This window comes from Pan troglodytes, chromosome 16, assembly GCF_028858775.2.
Source record: "Pan troglodytes isolate AG18354 chromosome 16, NHGRI_mPanTro3-v2.0_pri, whole genome shotgun sequence".
Classification (NCBI taxonomy): Eukaryota; Metazoa; Chordata; class Mammalia; order Primates; family Hominidae; genus Pan; species Pan troglodytes.
Genome location: NC_072414.2, coordinates 67,349,541 through 67,364,711, shown reverse-complemented (window position 1 = coordinate 67,364,711; position 15,171 = coordinate 67,349,541). Strand labels below are relative to the sequence as shown.

The 15,171-nt window shown below is 42.1% G+C and overlaps 1 protein-coding gene across 16 annotated transcripts in view; it reads left to right on the top strand.

The window, feature by feature from the left end:
- Positions 1–15,171, top strand: part of SIN3A (SIN3 transcription regulator family member A) — an 84,567-nt gene that overhangs the window by 26,687 nt on the left and 42,709 nt on the right. For 15 of the 16 annotated variants that reach the window (XM_016927208.4, XM_063794216.1, XM_063794217.1 and 12 more), the window contains 2 exons: positions 6,561–6,737; positions 14,784–14,890. In XM_016927208.4, coding sequence (XP_016782697.1) covers positions 6,561–6,737; positions 14,784–14,890 — 284 coding nt within the window. Of the gene's footprint in view, positions 1–6,109; positions 6,417–6,560; positions 6,738–14,783; positions 14,891–15,171 lie in introns of all 16 variants that reach the window. The other variant, XM_063794220.1, reaches the window with a different exon arrangement.

Sequence of the window (15,171 nt, the reverse complement as noted above, 5' to 3'; positions counted from 1 at the left end):
GTAGTGGTGCGATCATGACTCACTGCAGCCTCAAACTCTTGGGCTCAAGCAGTCCTCCCGTGCCCTAGCCTCCCTAGTAGCTAGGACTACAGGTGCACACCACCATGCCTGGCTAATTTTTATGATTTTTGTAGAGATGAGGTGTTGCTGTGTTGCTCAGGCTGGTCCTAAACTCTTGGCCCAAAGCTATCCTCCCCCCGCCAGCCTCCCAAAGAGCTGGGATTACAAGTCTGAGCCACTGCGTCTGGCCAATGTATAATTTTTGACTTCCCTAAAACTTAAATACAAATAGCCTATTGTTGTCCAGAAGCTTTACCGATAACATAAATGGTTGATTAGCATGTATTTTGTATATTTGTCATATATTATATTCTTAAAATAATCTAGAAGAAACAAAATACTAAGAAAATCATAAGGAAGAGAAAATATATCTACTATTTATTAAGTGGAAGTGGATCATCATAAAGGTCTTCATCCTTGTCTTTACATTGAGGAGGCTGAGGAGGAGGGAGAAAGAAGATGAAGGGTTAGTCTGGCCATCTCAGGGTTGGCAGAGGTGGGAGAAAATCCATGTATAAGTGGACTTGTGTTGTTGCTGAGTGCAGTGGCTCGCACCCATAATCCCAACAGTTGGGGAAGTTGGAAGCACGAGGATTTCCTGAGCCCAGGAGTTTGAGATCAGCCTGGGCAACATAGCAAGCCCCGTCTCTCCTAAAAATAAAGATTAGCAGGGCGTAATGGTGCACACTTGTGTTCCTAGCTACTTGGGAGGCTGAGGTGAGAGGATCATTTGAGCCTGGGAGGTTGAGGCTCCAGTGAATATGCTTCCGCACCCAGCGTGGGTGACAGAGTGTGAACTTGTCTCAAAAAGAAAGAATTAATTAATTAATTTGAAAAAATAAATAAAAAATTAGCCAGGCATAGTGGTGTGCATCTGTAGTCCTAGCTACCCGGGAGACTGAGGTGAGAGGATTGCTCAAGCCCAAGAAGTCAAGGCTGCAGTGAGCTGTGATCAAGCAACTGTACTTCAGACTGGACAACAGTGCAAGACCCTGTCTCCTTAAAAACAAAACAAAAACCCGTGTTATTCAAGGGTCTACCATCATTGGTTTACATTGTGGTGCAAACTCCTTATCCTGTTGCAAACCAGTCAGCAGGTTTGAGGACATACAAGAGTTTGTCAAGTACCTATGAAAGGGATTGCTGTGTCACAGGGTATATGCATCTTTAGCAAGTTCCCCCAAGCATTGTATATTCCTGTTCTATGTCCTGACCAACACTGATCATTCATCTGTTACTCTGTTTTGTAGAAGTGAAGAAATTTGGTTTTTGCCCTTTTTTATTATGAAAGTAATGTATCACTTTGGTTTTTTTATTTTATTCATTCATTCATTTATTTATTTATTTATTTTGAGATGGAGTTTCGCTCTTATCACCCAGGCTGGAGTGCAGTGGTGTGATCTCGGCCCACTGCAACCTCTGCCTCCCGGGCTCAAGCGATTCTCCTGCCTCAGCCTCCCGAGTAGCTGGGATTACGTGCACCTGCTGCCATGCCTGGCTAATTTTTTGTGTTTTTAGTAGAGATGGGGTTTCGCCATGTGGGCCAGACTGGTCTGGAACTCCTGACCTCAGGTGATCCGCCCCTCTTGGCCTTCCAAAGTACAGGGATTACAGGTGTGAGCCACCACGCCTAGCCTATTTTATTTATTTATTTATTTTTGAGACAGACTCTCTGTCTGTTGCCCAGGCTGGAGTGCAATGGTTCAGTCTTGGCTCAGTGCAGCCTCTGCCTTCTAGGTTGAAGCGATTCTCTTGCCTCAGCCTCCTGAGTAGCTGGGATTACAGGCGTGCACCACCACGCCCAGCTAATTTTTGTATTTTTAGTGGAGATGGGGTTTCGCTGTGCTGGCCAGGCTGGTCTCGACCTCAGGTGATCCGCCTGTCTCTGCCTTCCAAAGTGCTGGGATTACGGGCGTGAGCCACTGCACCCGGCCTTATTTTATTTTTTTGAGATGGTGTCTCGCTCTGTCGCCCCAGCTGGAGTGCAGTGGTGTGATCTTGGCTCACTGCAACCTCTGGCTTCCAGGTTCAAGTGATTCTCGTGCCCCAGCCTCTTGAGTCGCTGGGATTACAGGCGCAAGCCACCATGCCCGGCTAATTTTTGTATTTTTAGTAGAGACAGGGTTTTGCCATGTTGGGCAGGCTGGTCTTAAACTCCTGGTTTCAAGTGATCTGCCTGCCTTGACCTCCCAAAGTACTGGGATTACAGGTGTGAGCCACTGCACCCTGCCACACTTTGATTTTTTTTTAAAAAAAGGATATAGAATGACTTTTTTTCTGTCACACCTCAGATTTTCTCCCACTGGTGAATTTCTTGGGTATCCAGTTTTATATGCATATACAAGCTTATCTATATCAACCTGTCTAGCTATCTAAATTTACTTTTTTTTTTGAGACAGAGTCACACTCTTGCCCAGGCTGGAATGCTGTGGCATGATCTCAGCTCACTGCACCCTTCACCTCCTGGGCTCAAGCAATCCTAGCACCTCAGTCTCCCAAGTAGTTGGGACTACAGGTGCCTGCCACCACACCTGGCTAATTTTTGTATTTTTTCTATAGAGACAGAGTTTCACCATGTTGCCCAGGCTGGTCTTGAACTGTTGGACTCAAGTGATCTGCCCGACTCGGCCTCCCAAACTGCTAGGATTACAGGCATGAGCCACCTCGTCCACCCTTTCTGCTTTTCTTTTTGTACAATTTGGATCATACATTACATACTGTTGTGCTGTTTGCTCTTTTCATTTAATATATAGTGGATATCTTTCTACTTCAGCATATAACTGGCCTGGGGAGGCCTTCAACCTCATTTGTTAGTGACCTTAAAAATGTACGGCTGGTAATGGGAATATAAACTGACGTAATCTTTTTTGAGAGCAATTTGGCAGTTTGTGTCAGATTGTTTTGTTAGTTTTTGACCTGGCAATTCCATTTCTAGGAATTTAGTATAAAAATATAAAGAAGAAGAAATGCAGCTGAAGTAGGAAATGGTGATTCCTTAGGTGTCACTCTTCCTCAGGAGTCCCCTTGAAGCTGTCTAATCCCTTCCTGTGGGGCTGGGGCAGCAGTCAGAAGACTGCCAACAGATGGCATCTTTTAGGACTTGGAAGAAAAAAAAGTTGCTTGTTTACCTTGGGTGATTACTTTCATTATCTAAACAGGTTAATGACTGTTTTCTAATTTGGGATAGTTACATTTCTTCTGAATGGAAACTATAATGTGTTTGTATAAGTCAGTCTAGTGAAAGCCTGTAAACCCTGTAAAAAACATGCATGTTGGAATGCAGAAGCTCAGAATAGTAGCCCATCTTTGAGGTACATTAGAGCTTTTAGAATTGTCTAAATAGTTTCTTTTTACTCTTAATACACCTTGTTTTGTTTCTGTGGATTTATGCATAGTCGCTTGGTTTCTCCCTCTCCCTCATTTCTTCATCTCCCTCCAGGATAATTTTTATAAAAGTGAGGATTTGGAAAAAAAGTTTTATTCTCTCTTAAATTGTGGTATAAAACTTAACATTGTTTAGAGAAAGAAAGTTTCATGTTATTTAGTCTCCTTATTTTGGGGATGGGGCATTTGGGCATTTGGACAGGTTGTTGTCTTCTGTGGTGATCAACAATTCTGAAAAAGGAAAAAAGTTCTGAAAAAAATTTTGTAGCATTTCTTGCAATAGATATAGAAGGAAAGTCGTTTTGGCTTTTATTTCCTCAAACTTGTAAGAGGACAGGAGAAAGACTGAGATAAAAGAATAGAAAAGACATTTGTTTGAGGCCAAACCATCAAGAATTAGGGGGAAAAATTTATTTTACATTAGATACAGTGCTCGTAGCAAATCAAGATAAGCAAAATAAGCCAAGTAGGCCAGGCGCGGTGGCTCACACCTGTAATCCCAGCACTTTGGGAGCCCAAGACGGGTGGATCATTTGAGGTCAGGAGTTCGACACCAGTCTAACCAGGGTGAAACCCTGTCTCTACTAAAAATACAAAAATTAGCTGGGCATGGTGGCAGGCACCTGTAATCCCAGCTACTCAGGAGGCTAAGGCAGGAGAATCGCTTGAACCTGGGAGGCACAGGTTGCAGTGAGCCGAAATTGTGCTACTGCACTCCAGCCTGGGCGATAGAGCGAGAGTGTTTCAAAAACAAAAAGAAAGAAAGTAAGAGTCATCTTTAATTCTGTAACCACAAGATTAAATGCCAACATTTTGCTATATATTAGTTGTCTAAGGTTTGAAATCTTTTTATCATACTGCTTTGTAATGTGCTTTTATTATTTTTTTGAGACAGGGTCTTTCTCTGTCAGCCAGTGTAATGTGCTTTAAAAAACTATTTAAAAGTTTATATACAGTACATGAATACGTTTAACTTGTGGATTATGAACTTTTTTTTCAGATTCAAATATATCCATATATATCATTGTTGAAGTGTGGCTTAAAAATGGCTAATCTGTATCCTTTGTTACTAGTTTGTAATGGCATAAGTATAGAAATTGTTTAGAAACTATTAGAGCAATTGGACATGATCATTTTTTATTTGTAAAATCCAGTAATGAAAGTTACAGGCTGGGCACAGTGGCTTATGTCTATAACCCCAGCACTTTGGGAGGCCAAGGCAGGTGGACTCCATACCCAAGAGTTCAAGACCAGCCTGGGCAACATGTTGAAACCCTGTTTCTACAAAAAGTACAATTAACCAGGCATGGTGGTACATGCCTGTAGTCCCAGCTACTCGGGAAGCTGGGGTGGGAGGATCATCTGAGCCTGGGGAGGTCAAGGCTGCAGTGAGCCATGATTGTACCACTGCACTCCAGCCTGGGTGAGAGAGCGGGACCCTGTCTCAATAAAAAGGTAAGAAAAAAAAATTATGGGTTTATGTATTTTTGTTGTTTTGTTTTTTGAGATGGAGTTTCACTCTTGTTGCCTAGGCTGGAGTGCAGTGGTGTGATCTCAGCTCCCCGCAACCTCCACCTCCCTGGTTCAAGCAATTCTCCTGCCTCAGCCTCCCGAATAGCTGGGTTTACAGGCATGCGCCACCATGCCTGTCTAATTTTGTATTTTCAGTAGAGATGGGGTTTCTCCATGTTGGTCAGGCTGGTCTCAAGAACTCCCAACCTCAGGTGATCCACCCACCTGGGCCTCCCAAAGTGCTGGGATTACAGGCATGAGCCACCACGCCCGGCGGGTTTATGTATTTTTTATTTCACTTTCATAGTAATTTATTTTTATTGGATTTTTATAAAAGTTGTGGTCCCTGATGGATTGGAATTTTAACAAAAAAACTCATCCTTTACCACAGACAGTTTGAGATAAACTATATAATTTTTTTTCTTCTTTTTGGAGACAGAGTCTTGCTCTGTTTTCTAGGCTGGAATGCAGTGGCATGATCTCAGCTCACTGCAATCTCCACCTCCCAGGTTCAAGTGATTACCGTGCCTCAGCCTCTCAGTAGCTGGGATTACAGATGCGTGTTACCACGTCCAGCTAATTTTTTTGGTATTTTCAGTAGAGACAGGGTCTTACCATGTTGGCCAGGCTGGTCTCAAGCTCCTGAACTCAAGTGATCCGTCTGCCTGGGCCTCCCAAAGTGCTGGTTACAGGTGTGAGACACTGTTCCCAGCTAAACTATATATATATTTTTTGTTTGTTTGTTTTTGAGATGGAGCCTCGCTCTGTCGTGCAGGCTGGATTGCAGTGGCACGATCTTGGCTCACTGCAAGCTCCGCCTCCTGGGTTCACGCTATTCTCCTGCCTCAGCCTCCCGAGTAGCTGGGACTATAGGCGCCCGCCAACACGCCCGGTTAATTTTTTGTATTTTTAGTAGAGACGGGGTTTCACCGTGCTAGCCAGGATGGTCTCGATCTCCTGACCTCGTGATCTGCCTGCATTGGCCTCTCAAAGTGCTGGGATTACAGGCGTGAGCCACCGTGCCCGGCTATATAATTTTTAATAGCTACAAATAATTTTGTTATAACTTTGGTGGGCTGTAATTTATTTAACCAGTTCCTTTTGTGGAAAATTTGGGTTTCTTTCTTTTTCTTTTCTTTCTTTTTTTTTTTAGAGACGGTCTCATTCTGTCACCTGGGCTAGAGAGCAGTGGTGTGATCACAGCTCACTGCAGCCTTGAACTCCTGGACTCAAGCAATCCTCCTCCTTTAGCCTCTGGAGTAGGTGGGACCACAGGTGCATGTTGCCATGCCTGGCCAAGTTTTTATTTTTTGTGGAGATGGGTGTCACTATGTTGCCCAGGCTTTCTTTTCTCTTTTTAGAGACGTGGTCTCACTCTGTGGCCCAAGCTGGAATGCAGTGGCATGATCATAGCTCACTGCAGCCTTGAACTCCTGAGTTCAGGCGATCTTCCCATGTAGGTGAGATAGGTGTGAGCCATCACGCCCAGCAGAAATTTGGGTTTCCAATTAATTATCTTTGTGCATTTGTGTTAGTTATTTAGACTCATTTGGGGAAGAATGTACAAGCCTTGAAGTTTCCTGTCTGTATTTTGTTCACCCCAGGTTTCAGCCATGCCACAGAGCTCCGGCAGTCATGGGCCCGCCATAGCAGCAGTTCATAGCAGCCATCATCACCCAACAGCGGTGCAGCCCCACGGAGGCCAGGTGGTCCAGAGTCATGCTCATCCAGCCCCACCAGTTGCACCAGTGCAGGGACAGCAGCAATTTCAGAGGCTGAAGGTGGTATTCAGCTCTTTTTCTTGGGTCAAAAAATTTATCTTTAGCAGGAAATACTGGTTGCAGCTTGTTGGTTGTGGTGGTACAACTTCTAACCTGAGATACTAGCTGTCGAATCACAAGTTTTACCGTTTTTGTTTTGTGAAATTTGCTTATGTTTCCTATCTTGGCATCAGTGCCTGATCCAGAGAAGAATATATTCGAATGTTTGCGGACTGTATGAATGCATGTCACTCAAATGTTATCAGGATTGTGGGGCCATTTTAATACAAAATAAACCTTAAAATTCATTTTTTGGCTGCTTCCTTTTGAACTCTCTATTGAGCACATATATGATTGGCTACAGGTTAGTACAGTAAATTGGCCCAGTAATATGTCTTACAGTTCAATCTTTTTAAATTCTTAAAAATTTTTTTTTTTAGTTTTTAGTTTCAGAGATGGGAGTCTCACTGTGTTGCCCAGGCTGGTCTCAAACTACTGGCCTCAAATGATTCTCCCACCTTGGCCTTCGAAAGTGTTGGGATTACAGGTGCGAGCCACTATGCCCAGCTCATGCCTGTAATGTTCTTATTACCTTTATCTTTTTATTCCTGTTTATGAATAGCTGAATTGACTCACATCATCAAGTCCATTCTTAGTAAAACACATGCTCCCTTTTGGGGGGAATCTTTATAAAGTTCAGGGAAAACTGTAACTGTGAATGAATTATCAGTGTTTTCATATTTTCTGCTGAGTATTTGTGGTACGTTTTCAGTGCTTTGAAATTCATGAGGCATCCCTGGAGAAGTGAAGCTTGTGTTCCCAGCTAACCTTGTATCTCTGACCACTTGAATGTTACTTTTCAAAATATGTGATTGTTGCAGCAAGTGTTCAGGTTTCAATTTTTCTAATTTTACATTTATATAAAATTAAGTTCAGGAAATAATAAATGGAGGAACTCTGAAGAGATGTTAAATCTTCATTTGGTTATCGCAACCTACTTATGTTGCTTGCAGGCAGGAATGAGAAATAAACCCTCTAAGGACATATCCATATGCAGCAAATAGTTGTTTCTTCTGTTTTCCCTGATACTTGCTTTAGTTCTTCTTGATCCCCGCCCTCGTTGGTGTGGATTCTTGGGAACTTGTTTAATATTGGCCTAGGAGTATTAAATGCTACATAAATATTATAAAGTACAGCAAAGCTATGTGATTTAGAGTAATTTTGTAAAATTTACTCTCTATATTGGCTTACATAGTATTGACTAATGCATAGCCTTTTAAAGAGAGTACAGATTTTTTAGGCCTGAAGCTTCACTCTGGATTCTGTCTTTGGGAAAATGTGTATAAGGAATATTGATGTTTCCTTTAAAACATTTTCAGTCTGTTGTAGAGTGATGGCTGTGTACCAAAATGTATTATTGCTGCAGGCTTAGCACTTTACTAAGTCCTGAAAATATTTTTTTTTTAACTTGGTTGTGCGTGATTTAATTCTGTATTAACACTGTATATTCAGTAGTTATACTTTCATGTTGCAAAATAGCTTATAAACTTGCTTATTAAACTAACAAAAACATATGTATTTCTATAGCCTTTTTCAATCAACCCTATCAAAGCACAACACCAGTTTTTACCCACCTTCCTCACAGGACTCTTTGGTATAAGTATACGGATTATGTTTTGTTTGCTTTACGGAAACTGGCAAGGAAACAAGGAAAGGTTTTGGATTTGGGGTTATAGAGTGAGTCATAGATAGAGTTAGGATTTCTTGTTGTGTTCTTTTAGTCACAAGCTCTTGACTATATTCCTGCATAAAATAACTTGTTGAATTTCCTTTCTGATGAAGAGAGGTAAAATGCTTCTTGTACCTCCATGTAATTTAACTCAGTATTCCCACATTGCCTGTCATTTTTGGATCAGTCTTAAAATGCATTACAAGCATTTGAATCAACTTCAATAAATCATTTATATTCTACAATAATGTAGGCCGGGCATGGTGGCTTACACCTGTAATCCCAGCACTTTGGGAGGCCGAGGTGGGTGGATCACCTGAGGTCGGGAGTTCAAGGCCAGCCTGACCAATGTGATGAAACCACACCTCTACTAAAAATACAAAATGAGCCAGGCGTGGTGGCGCATGCCTGTAATAATCCCAGCTACTTAGGAGGCTGAGGCAGGAGAATCGTTGGAACCCAGGAGGCAGAGATTGCAGTAAGCCGAGATCATACCACTGCACTCGAGTCTGGGCGACAAGAGTGAAACTCCGTCTCAGAAAAAACAAAAAAAAAGAAATGTTCAGTGAGAATGTTTACACATTATTTCAAGCCTCAACATTGTCTTTTTTTTGTTTGTTTTTTGTCTTTGGTAGATTGGTGGTGACAAGAAGGGATTTGAACGATTTGAGGCATGTTTGGTGTTATTTCGTTATTGAATGTCAGCAGCAGTGATATTTGGTACATATTTAGCAGGTTATCTTTACAGTTGCTTGTGTTTTTCTCTCCCAAGAAGATTGTAGACTTGAGGAGATTCAGGGCCTTAATAGTAAATCCCTGTTGAAGTGAGCTAAGAAACTTTATCAGCAGAGTCTAAGGGTCTCCCCAAGTGCTTCCTTAAATCTGTAACTTCTAAATAACTACATCCAAGTTTTTTTTTTAAGTTGTGTTTCCTAGAACTGTATACATGCATTTATAGAGAGTTTATATAAGAGTTGGACTATGCTTTAGGTGATGAGAGAATTTCCTCACTATTTTTACATGTAGGTGTCTTATTTATTATGTGAGTGTCATGCAGAGTTTTTAAAGCGTAGGATTATTCTATAACTTTTATTTTACTTTTTTTTTTTTTTTGAGACAGAGTCTCACTCTGCTGCCCAGGCTGTAGTGCAGTGGTGCCATCTCAACTCACTGCACCCTCCCCTGCCTGGGTTCAAGTGATTCTTATGCCTCAGTCTCCCAAATAGCTGGGATTACAGGCATGCACCACCAAGCCTAATTTTTGTTTTTTTTTTTTTTTTACTAGGACGGGGTTTTTCCATGTTAGCCAGGCTGCTCTCAAACTCCTGGCCTCAAGGGATCCACCCTCCTTGGCCTCCCAGAGTACTAGGATTACAGGCATGAGCCACCACACCCGGCCTATAACTAATTTTTAAACAGTGGTTTGCTTGGTTTGCTGTGACTTTCAGTACCTTTTTGTTTCATACATATACATATCACACATAATTGCTTTCTTTTGGGTTTCTGTACTTTTTCCGTCTCTGCAGTAGTTACCTTATACCATACCATGTCTTATTGATAACTGTTCTTTTGTTGTGTAATGATGCATGCTATTCTTAAATATCTTCCAAAGTCTTGGTTCCTTTTGCAAACTTAATACATTTTGTGTTCACTTAAGTTGGTCATTAATGAAACATTTTAGTATGGAAAGTTCAGAATATGAATTAAAATAGTCCATTGAATTTCAACAGAAATTGTCATGATATTTGTATAGAAAAACTAACCATCAAACAAGTGGGTATTGACCAACTATACAATCTGATTTCTAGCAACACCGAAACACTGATTAACCATGGCCATAATGGAAGTCTGAAGAACTCTTAAAGAGCCATTTGTCTCGGGGCCGGGTGCGGTGGCTCACGCCTGTAATCCTAGCACTTTAAGAGGCCGAGGCGGGCAGATCACGAGGTCAGGAGATCGAGACCATCCTGGCTAACACGGTGAAATCCCTTCTCTACTAAAAATAGAAAAAAAAATTAGCCGGCCGTGGTGGCAGGCGCCTGTAGTCCCAGCTACTTGGGAGGCTGAGGCAGGAGAATGGCGTGAACCCGGGAGGCAGAGCTTGCGGTGAGCCGAGAAAGCGCCACTGCACTCCAGCCTGGGCGATAGAGCGAGACTCTGTCTCAAAAAAAAACAAAAAACAAAAAAACGGCCATTTGTCTCAATCCATTAGTGCTGCTGTAACAAAATACCTGAGACTGTATAATCTAAATAATAGCAGTTTATTTCTCACAGTTCTGGAGAAGTTCTGGGGGCTGGGAAATCTAAAATCAAGGTGCTGGCCGGGTGTGGTGGCTCACGCCTATAATCCCAGCACTTTGGGAGGCTCAGGCGGGCAGATCATTTGAAGTCAGGAGTTCAAGACCAGCCTGGCCAACATGGTGACACCCCATCTCTACTAAAAATACAAAAATTAGCTGGGCGTGGTGGCAGGCGCCTATAATCCCAGCTACTCAAGAGGCTGAGGCAGGAGAATAGCTTGAACCCGGGAGGCGGAGGTTGTATTGAGCTGAGATCGTGCCTTTGCACTCCAGCCTGGGAGACAAGAGCAAGACTTCATCTCAAAAAAAATAATAATAATAAATAAAATAAATAATAAAATAAAATCCAGGTGCCAGTTGGTTTGGTGTCTGGTGAGGGCCTGAACTCTGTTTTTCGAGATGGTCCCTGAATGTGTGTCCTTACACTGGAAGGGAGAATGGCCGAAGGGACTAACACTGGTTCACTCCAGCCCTTTTATATAAGGTCCCTAATCCCATTCATGAGGGCTCCACAATCACTTTCTGAAGGCCTCACTTCTTAATATCATCATATCGGTGATTAAGTTTCGATGTAAGAATTTTGTGGGACACATTTCAGACCACAGCACCAGTTAATGATTGACTTGAATGTAAATGTTCCATTTTGCAACAAATCAAAAGACTATCTATGCCTGGTCAGGTGTGGTGGCTCACATCTGTAATCCCAGCACATTGGGAGGCTGAGGCAGGCGGATCAGTTGAGGTCAGGAGTTCAAGACCAGCCTGGCCAACATGGTGAAATCCCATCTCTACTAAAAATACAAAAAAATTAGTTGGATGTGGTGACATGTGCCTGGAATCCCAGCTACTCAGGAGGCTGAGGCAGGAGATATCACTTGAACCCAGGAGGCAGAAGTTGCAGTGACCCGAGATTGCGCCATTGCACTCTAGCCTGGGAGACAAAATGAGACTACCATCTCAAAAAAAAAAAAAAAAAAGAAAAAGACTGGCTTAAATCACATCAAATGTTTATTTCTGAAATTTCTTAAACCTGATACTTTGTATAATTTTAAATATTTAGGCTTCAGTTAAACTACCCAAATAAAACTTAACATATCTCAGAGTAAATAGGAAACACCTAGTGGGGATTTCTTTTGGGTGTCTCTGTCCTAAATCAGACTCATAGCTTAGCCTTTCCAACCTGTTCTTCTTTGTGATAGGTCAGTTTTTTTTCTCCCCAAGCCAAACTGTATCCAGCTTTAAAGATACTTTCCAAAAACAGTCATGGTATTTCAGGCAGAACAGGGACAATCCTTAACAATGAGCTACCAAAAAAAAAAGCCACTATAAAACCCAGTGAAGTCTCATTTGATGCTCTGAACAGGGAAAGTTTAGAGTGAAGGTTATCACTTCACATTTAGCATGTTGTTTAACAACTTTTCACAAGCCAACCCTGACTTTCAGGAAGTGAAATGAAAATGGCAGGACTTATCGAAGATCCACAGTCTAGAAAAAGCAACCACTGCTCTTTTGAGGGCTGCCATTTCAGTGGCATCACTGGAAAGTTTGACTGCCTGACATACTGGTAACCAATTATTGGGGGTTAGGTCCCAACAGGTGTCTGGGTAAAAGGGAGTTAGGTCTGTGAAGGTGGGAAGGGAGAACAGGATGTAAAAATGAATTTGTTTTTCCATCCCACAAGGTGTTTGTGCCAAGGTGGCCATGTGTGTTAAAAGTCAGGGAATCTAGGCTGGGTGTGGTGGCTCACGCCTGTAATCCCAGGACTTTGGGAGGCTGAAGCTGGCAGATCACTTGTGGTCAGGAGTTTGAGACCAGCCTGGCCAATGTGGTGAAATCCTGTCTGTACTAAAAATACAAAAATTAGCCAGGCATGCTGGCGGGTGCCTGTAACCCCAGCTACTCAGGAGGCCGAGGCAAGAGAATCGCTTGAACCCCGGAGGCAGAGGTTACAGTGAGCCGAGATTGCACCACTGCACTCCAGCCTGGGCAACAATAGCAAAACTCTGTCTCTAAATAAATAAGTAAATAAAGTCAGGGAATTTCTTTTATAAGCCAAGAGGAAGTCTCTCAAAACTAGAAGGGAAAGGTGTTTTCCCCACGTCAGTCCAGCTTCAAAGACATTCTATTAGTGACCTGTGATCCTTCCCACCAAAACAACAATGAAGTGTTCTGTGTGCGATAACAACACTGGTTTAGAAAAAGCAAAACAAAATTCTGCATTTTTATAAAGCTTGATTTAAACAATGGTATTTCAAAATTTACAAACTTCATAACTTTATAGTACAAACTTTACAGTCACCAGAAGTACACAGTTACCAAAAATGCACATGTTTCACTTGGCATCTCCAGCACCTTCAGCTTTCTGTGCCTGGTCTGTTTTGGCATCTCCATTTCCTGCAAGGTTATCCCCCTCCCTGCCAGTGTCAGCATTTTCCTTTTTCCCTTTGGGTACCTCCTCTCTCTCTTTTGCAGGGGACTTTTTTTTTTTTTTTTTTTTCCTGAGACCGAGTTTCACTCTTGTTGCCCAGGCTGGTGTGCAATGGCATGATCTCGACTCACCGCAACCTCCGCCTCCTGAGTTCAAGTGATTCCCCTGCCTCAGCCTCCCGAGTAGCTGGCATTACAGACATGCGCCACCATGCCTGGCTAATTTTTGTATTTTTAGTAGAGATGGGTTTCTCCGTGTTGGTCAGGCTGGTCTCGAACTCCTGACCTCAGATGATCCTCCCACCTCTGCCTCTGAAAGTGCTGGGATTGCAGGTGTCAGCCACCGCGCCCGGCCTGCATCCTTTTTAGGGTTGGGCTCTGGCTTTGGAGGAGCAGGTTTAGCATACAACCTTGCGGATCTTCTCTGGGTTGTTCTTCACCTTGGCTCTATCTCCTTTAGCATCCCCTTCAGGCTTTCTCTTGGGTGTGGTGGTGATGTGGAAGGATGTAAGCGCTGGGTGCGGGATGCAGTGGCATGTGGGCTTTGATCGGTCCGAGAGTCACTCTTGCCTTTTCTTCCTCAGTGCTCCGTGGCGGATCACTTTTGAATGCTGGCTCTCCCTTAGCTCCTCTATTCAGTCAGTTCCCCAATCCTGTCACTTCTACTACCCAAAAAGCTTTTTTATCTGTGCAGTTCTCTCTGTTGTTCTGGGCCAGTACTATAATTCAAGCCACTGTTTTCACATGAGTTGTCCAGTTATTCCTGTAGCATACCTGGTCTTCCTACCTCCTTTCAATCTTTTCTGCTCTTGTGCCAATTTTTTCTCAACACTGCAGTCAAATTGCGTACACGAAAATGCAGATGATAAAAATCTAAATTGCTTTTTCACAAGATTTACAAATCCTTTCAGAATCTAGATCCTACTTTTTTTCCTGTCTCATTTTGTTACTTTTCCTTCCTGTTCACTACAGATCCTCCAGCCAAACTAAACTGTTTTCAGATTTCTAAATATCCCATATCGTATCCTGTCTAGGATTTTACCCGTGCTGCCGCTTTTGATTTTCTTCACTGGTCTTCACTTTGGCTAGCTTATAGTCATCTTTAGGTCTCAGTTTATGCATTACCTCCTGGGGAAGCCTCACTTTTTTTGGTGGGGAAGACGTGTCCTTCCCATGTCATCTCCAGGCATTGAGTGATTACCGGGTTACCCACTGTGTTATGATTCCTGACTACATACAAACAAATGTCTATAGACGAGGGGCTACAAATTATTTGTCATTGAATCCTTGGTACTCACATTGGGCCTGGCATGTTGCAGTTTAGTAGATACTTGTGAAATGAATTAATAAATGACATATCACTGTAATTATTCTTCACTGATCATTCTGTTCAAAATTTTCCGAGGCAAGGCTACAGATTTTATGAGTTGATTATTATTTTAAGCTTGAGTTTATTATTGGTATCCATACTAACTTTTAAGTATATATTTAATATATTTTTACTTCATTTACTGCATTAAGCATACTTAGGCATAAATAATTTTTTTTTTTTTTTTTTGTAATTGTGAGCTTAGTTTCTTTTTATAACCTTGATATTTATCCCTGCCTCAGGTGGAGGATGCGCTATCTTATCTTGACCAGGTGAAGCTGCAGTTTGGTAGTCAGCCTCAGGTCTACAATGATTTCCTTGACATCATGAAGGAATTTAAATCTCAGAGGTAAAAGATGTGTGATTGTACTCAAGCTTTGTATCTGGCATATTGATTTTGGAAGGAAGAGGGTATAGTTTATTTACTGGAAGATAAAGGATGCTCCTTTTTGCAGCTGAATTTTCAAAATCATGCCTTTATTTTATGCATACCTTTATTGATGGAAATTATGGCCACTAGACTTTTTTATCCATATTGGTAAATTTTTCTTAACTAAATTTTTTCCAGTGCTTTGTCTCAATCAGGGAAGTAGCACTGGTAGTGATTTAGGCTACTTGGTTTCTGAATTG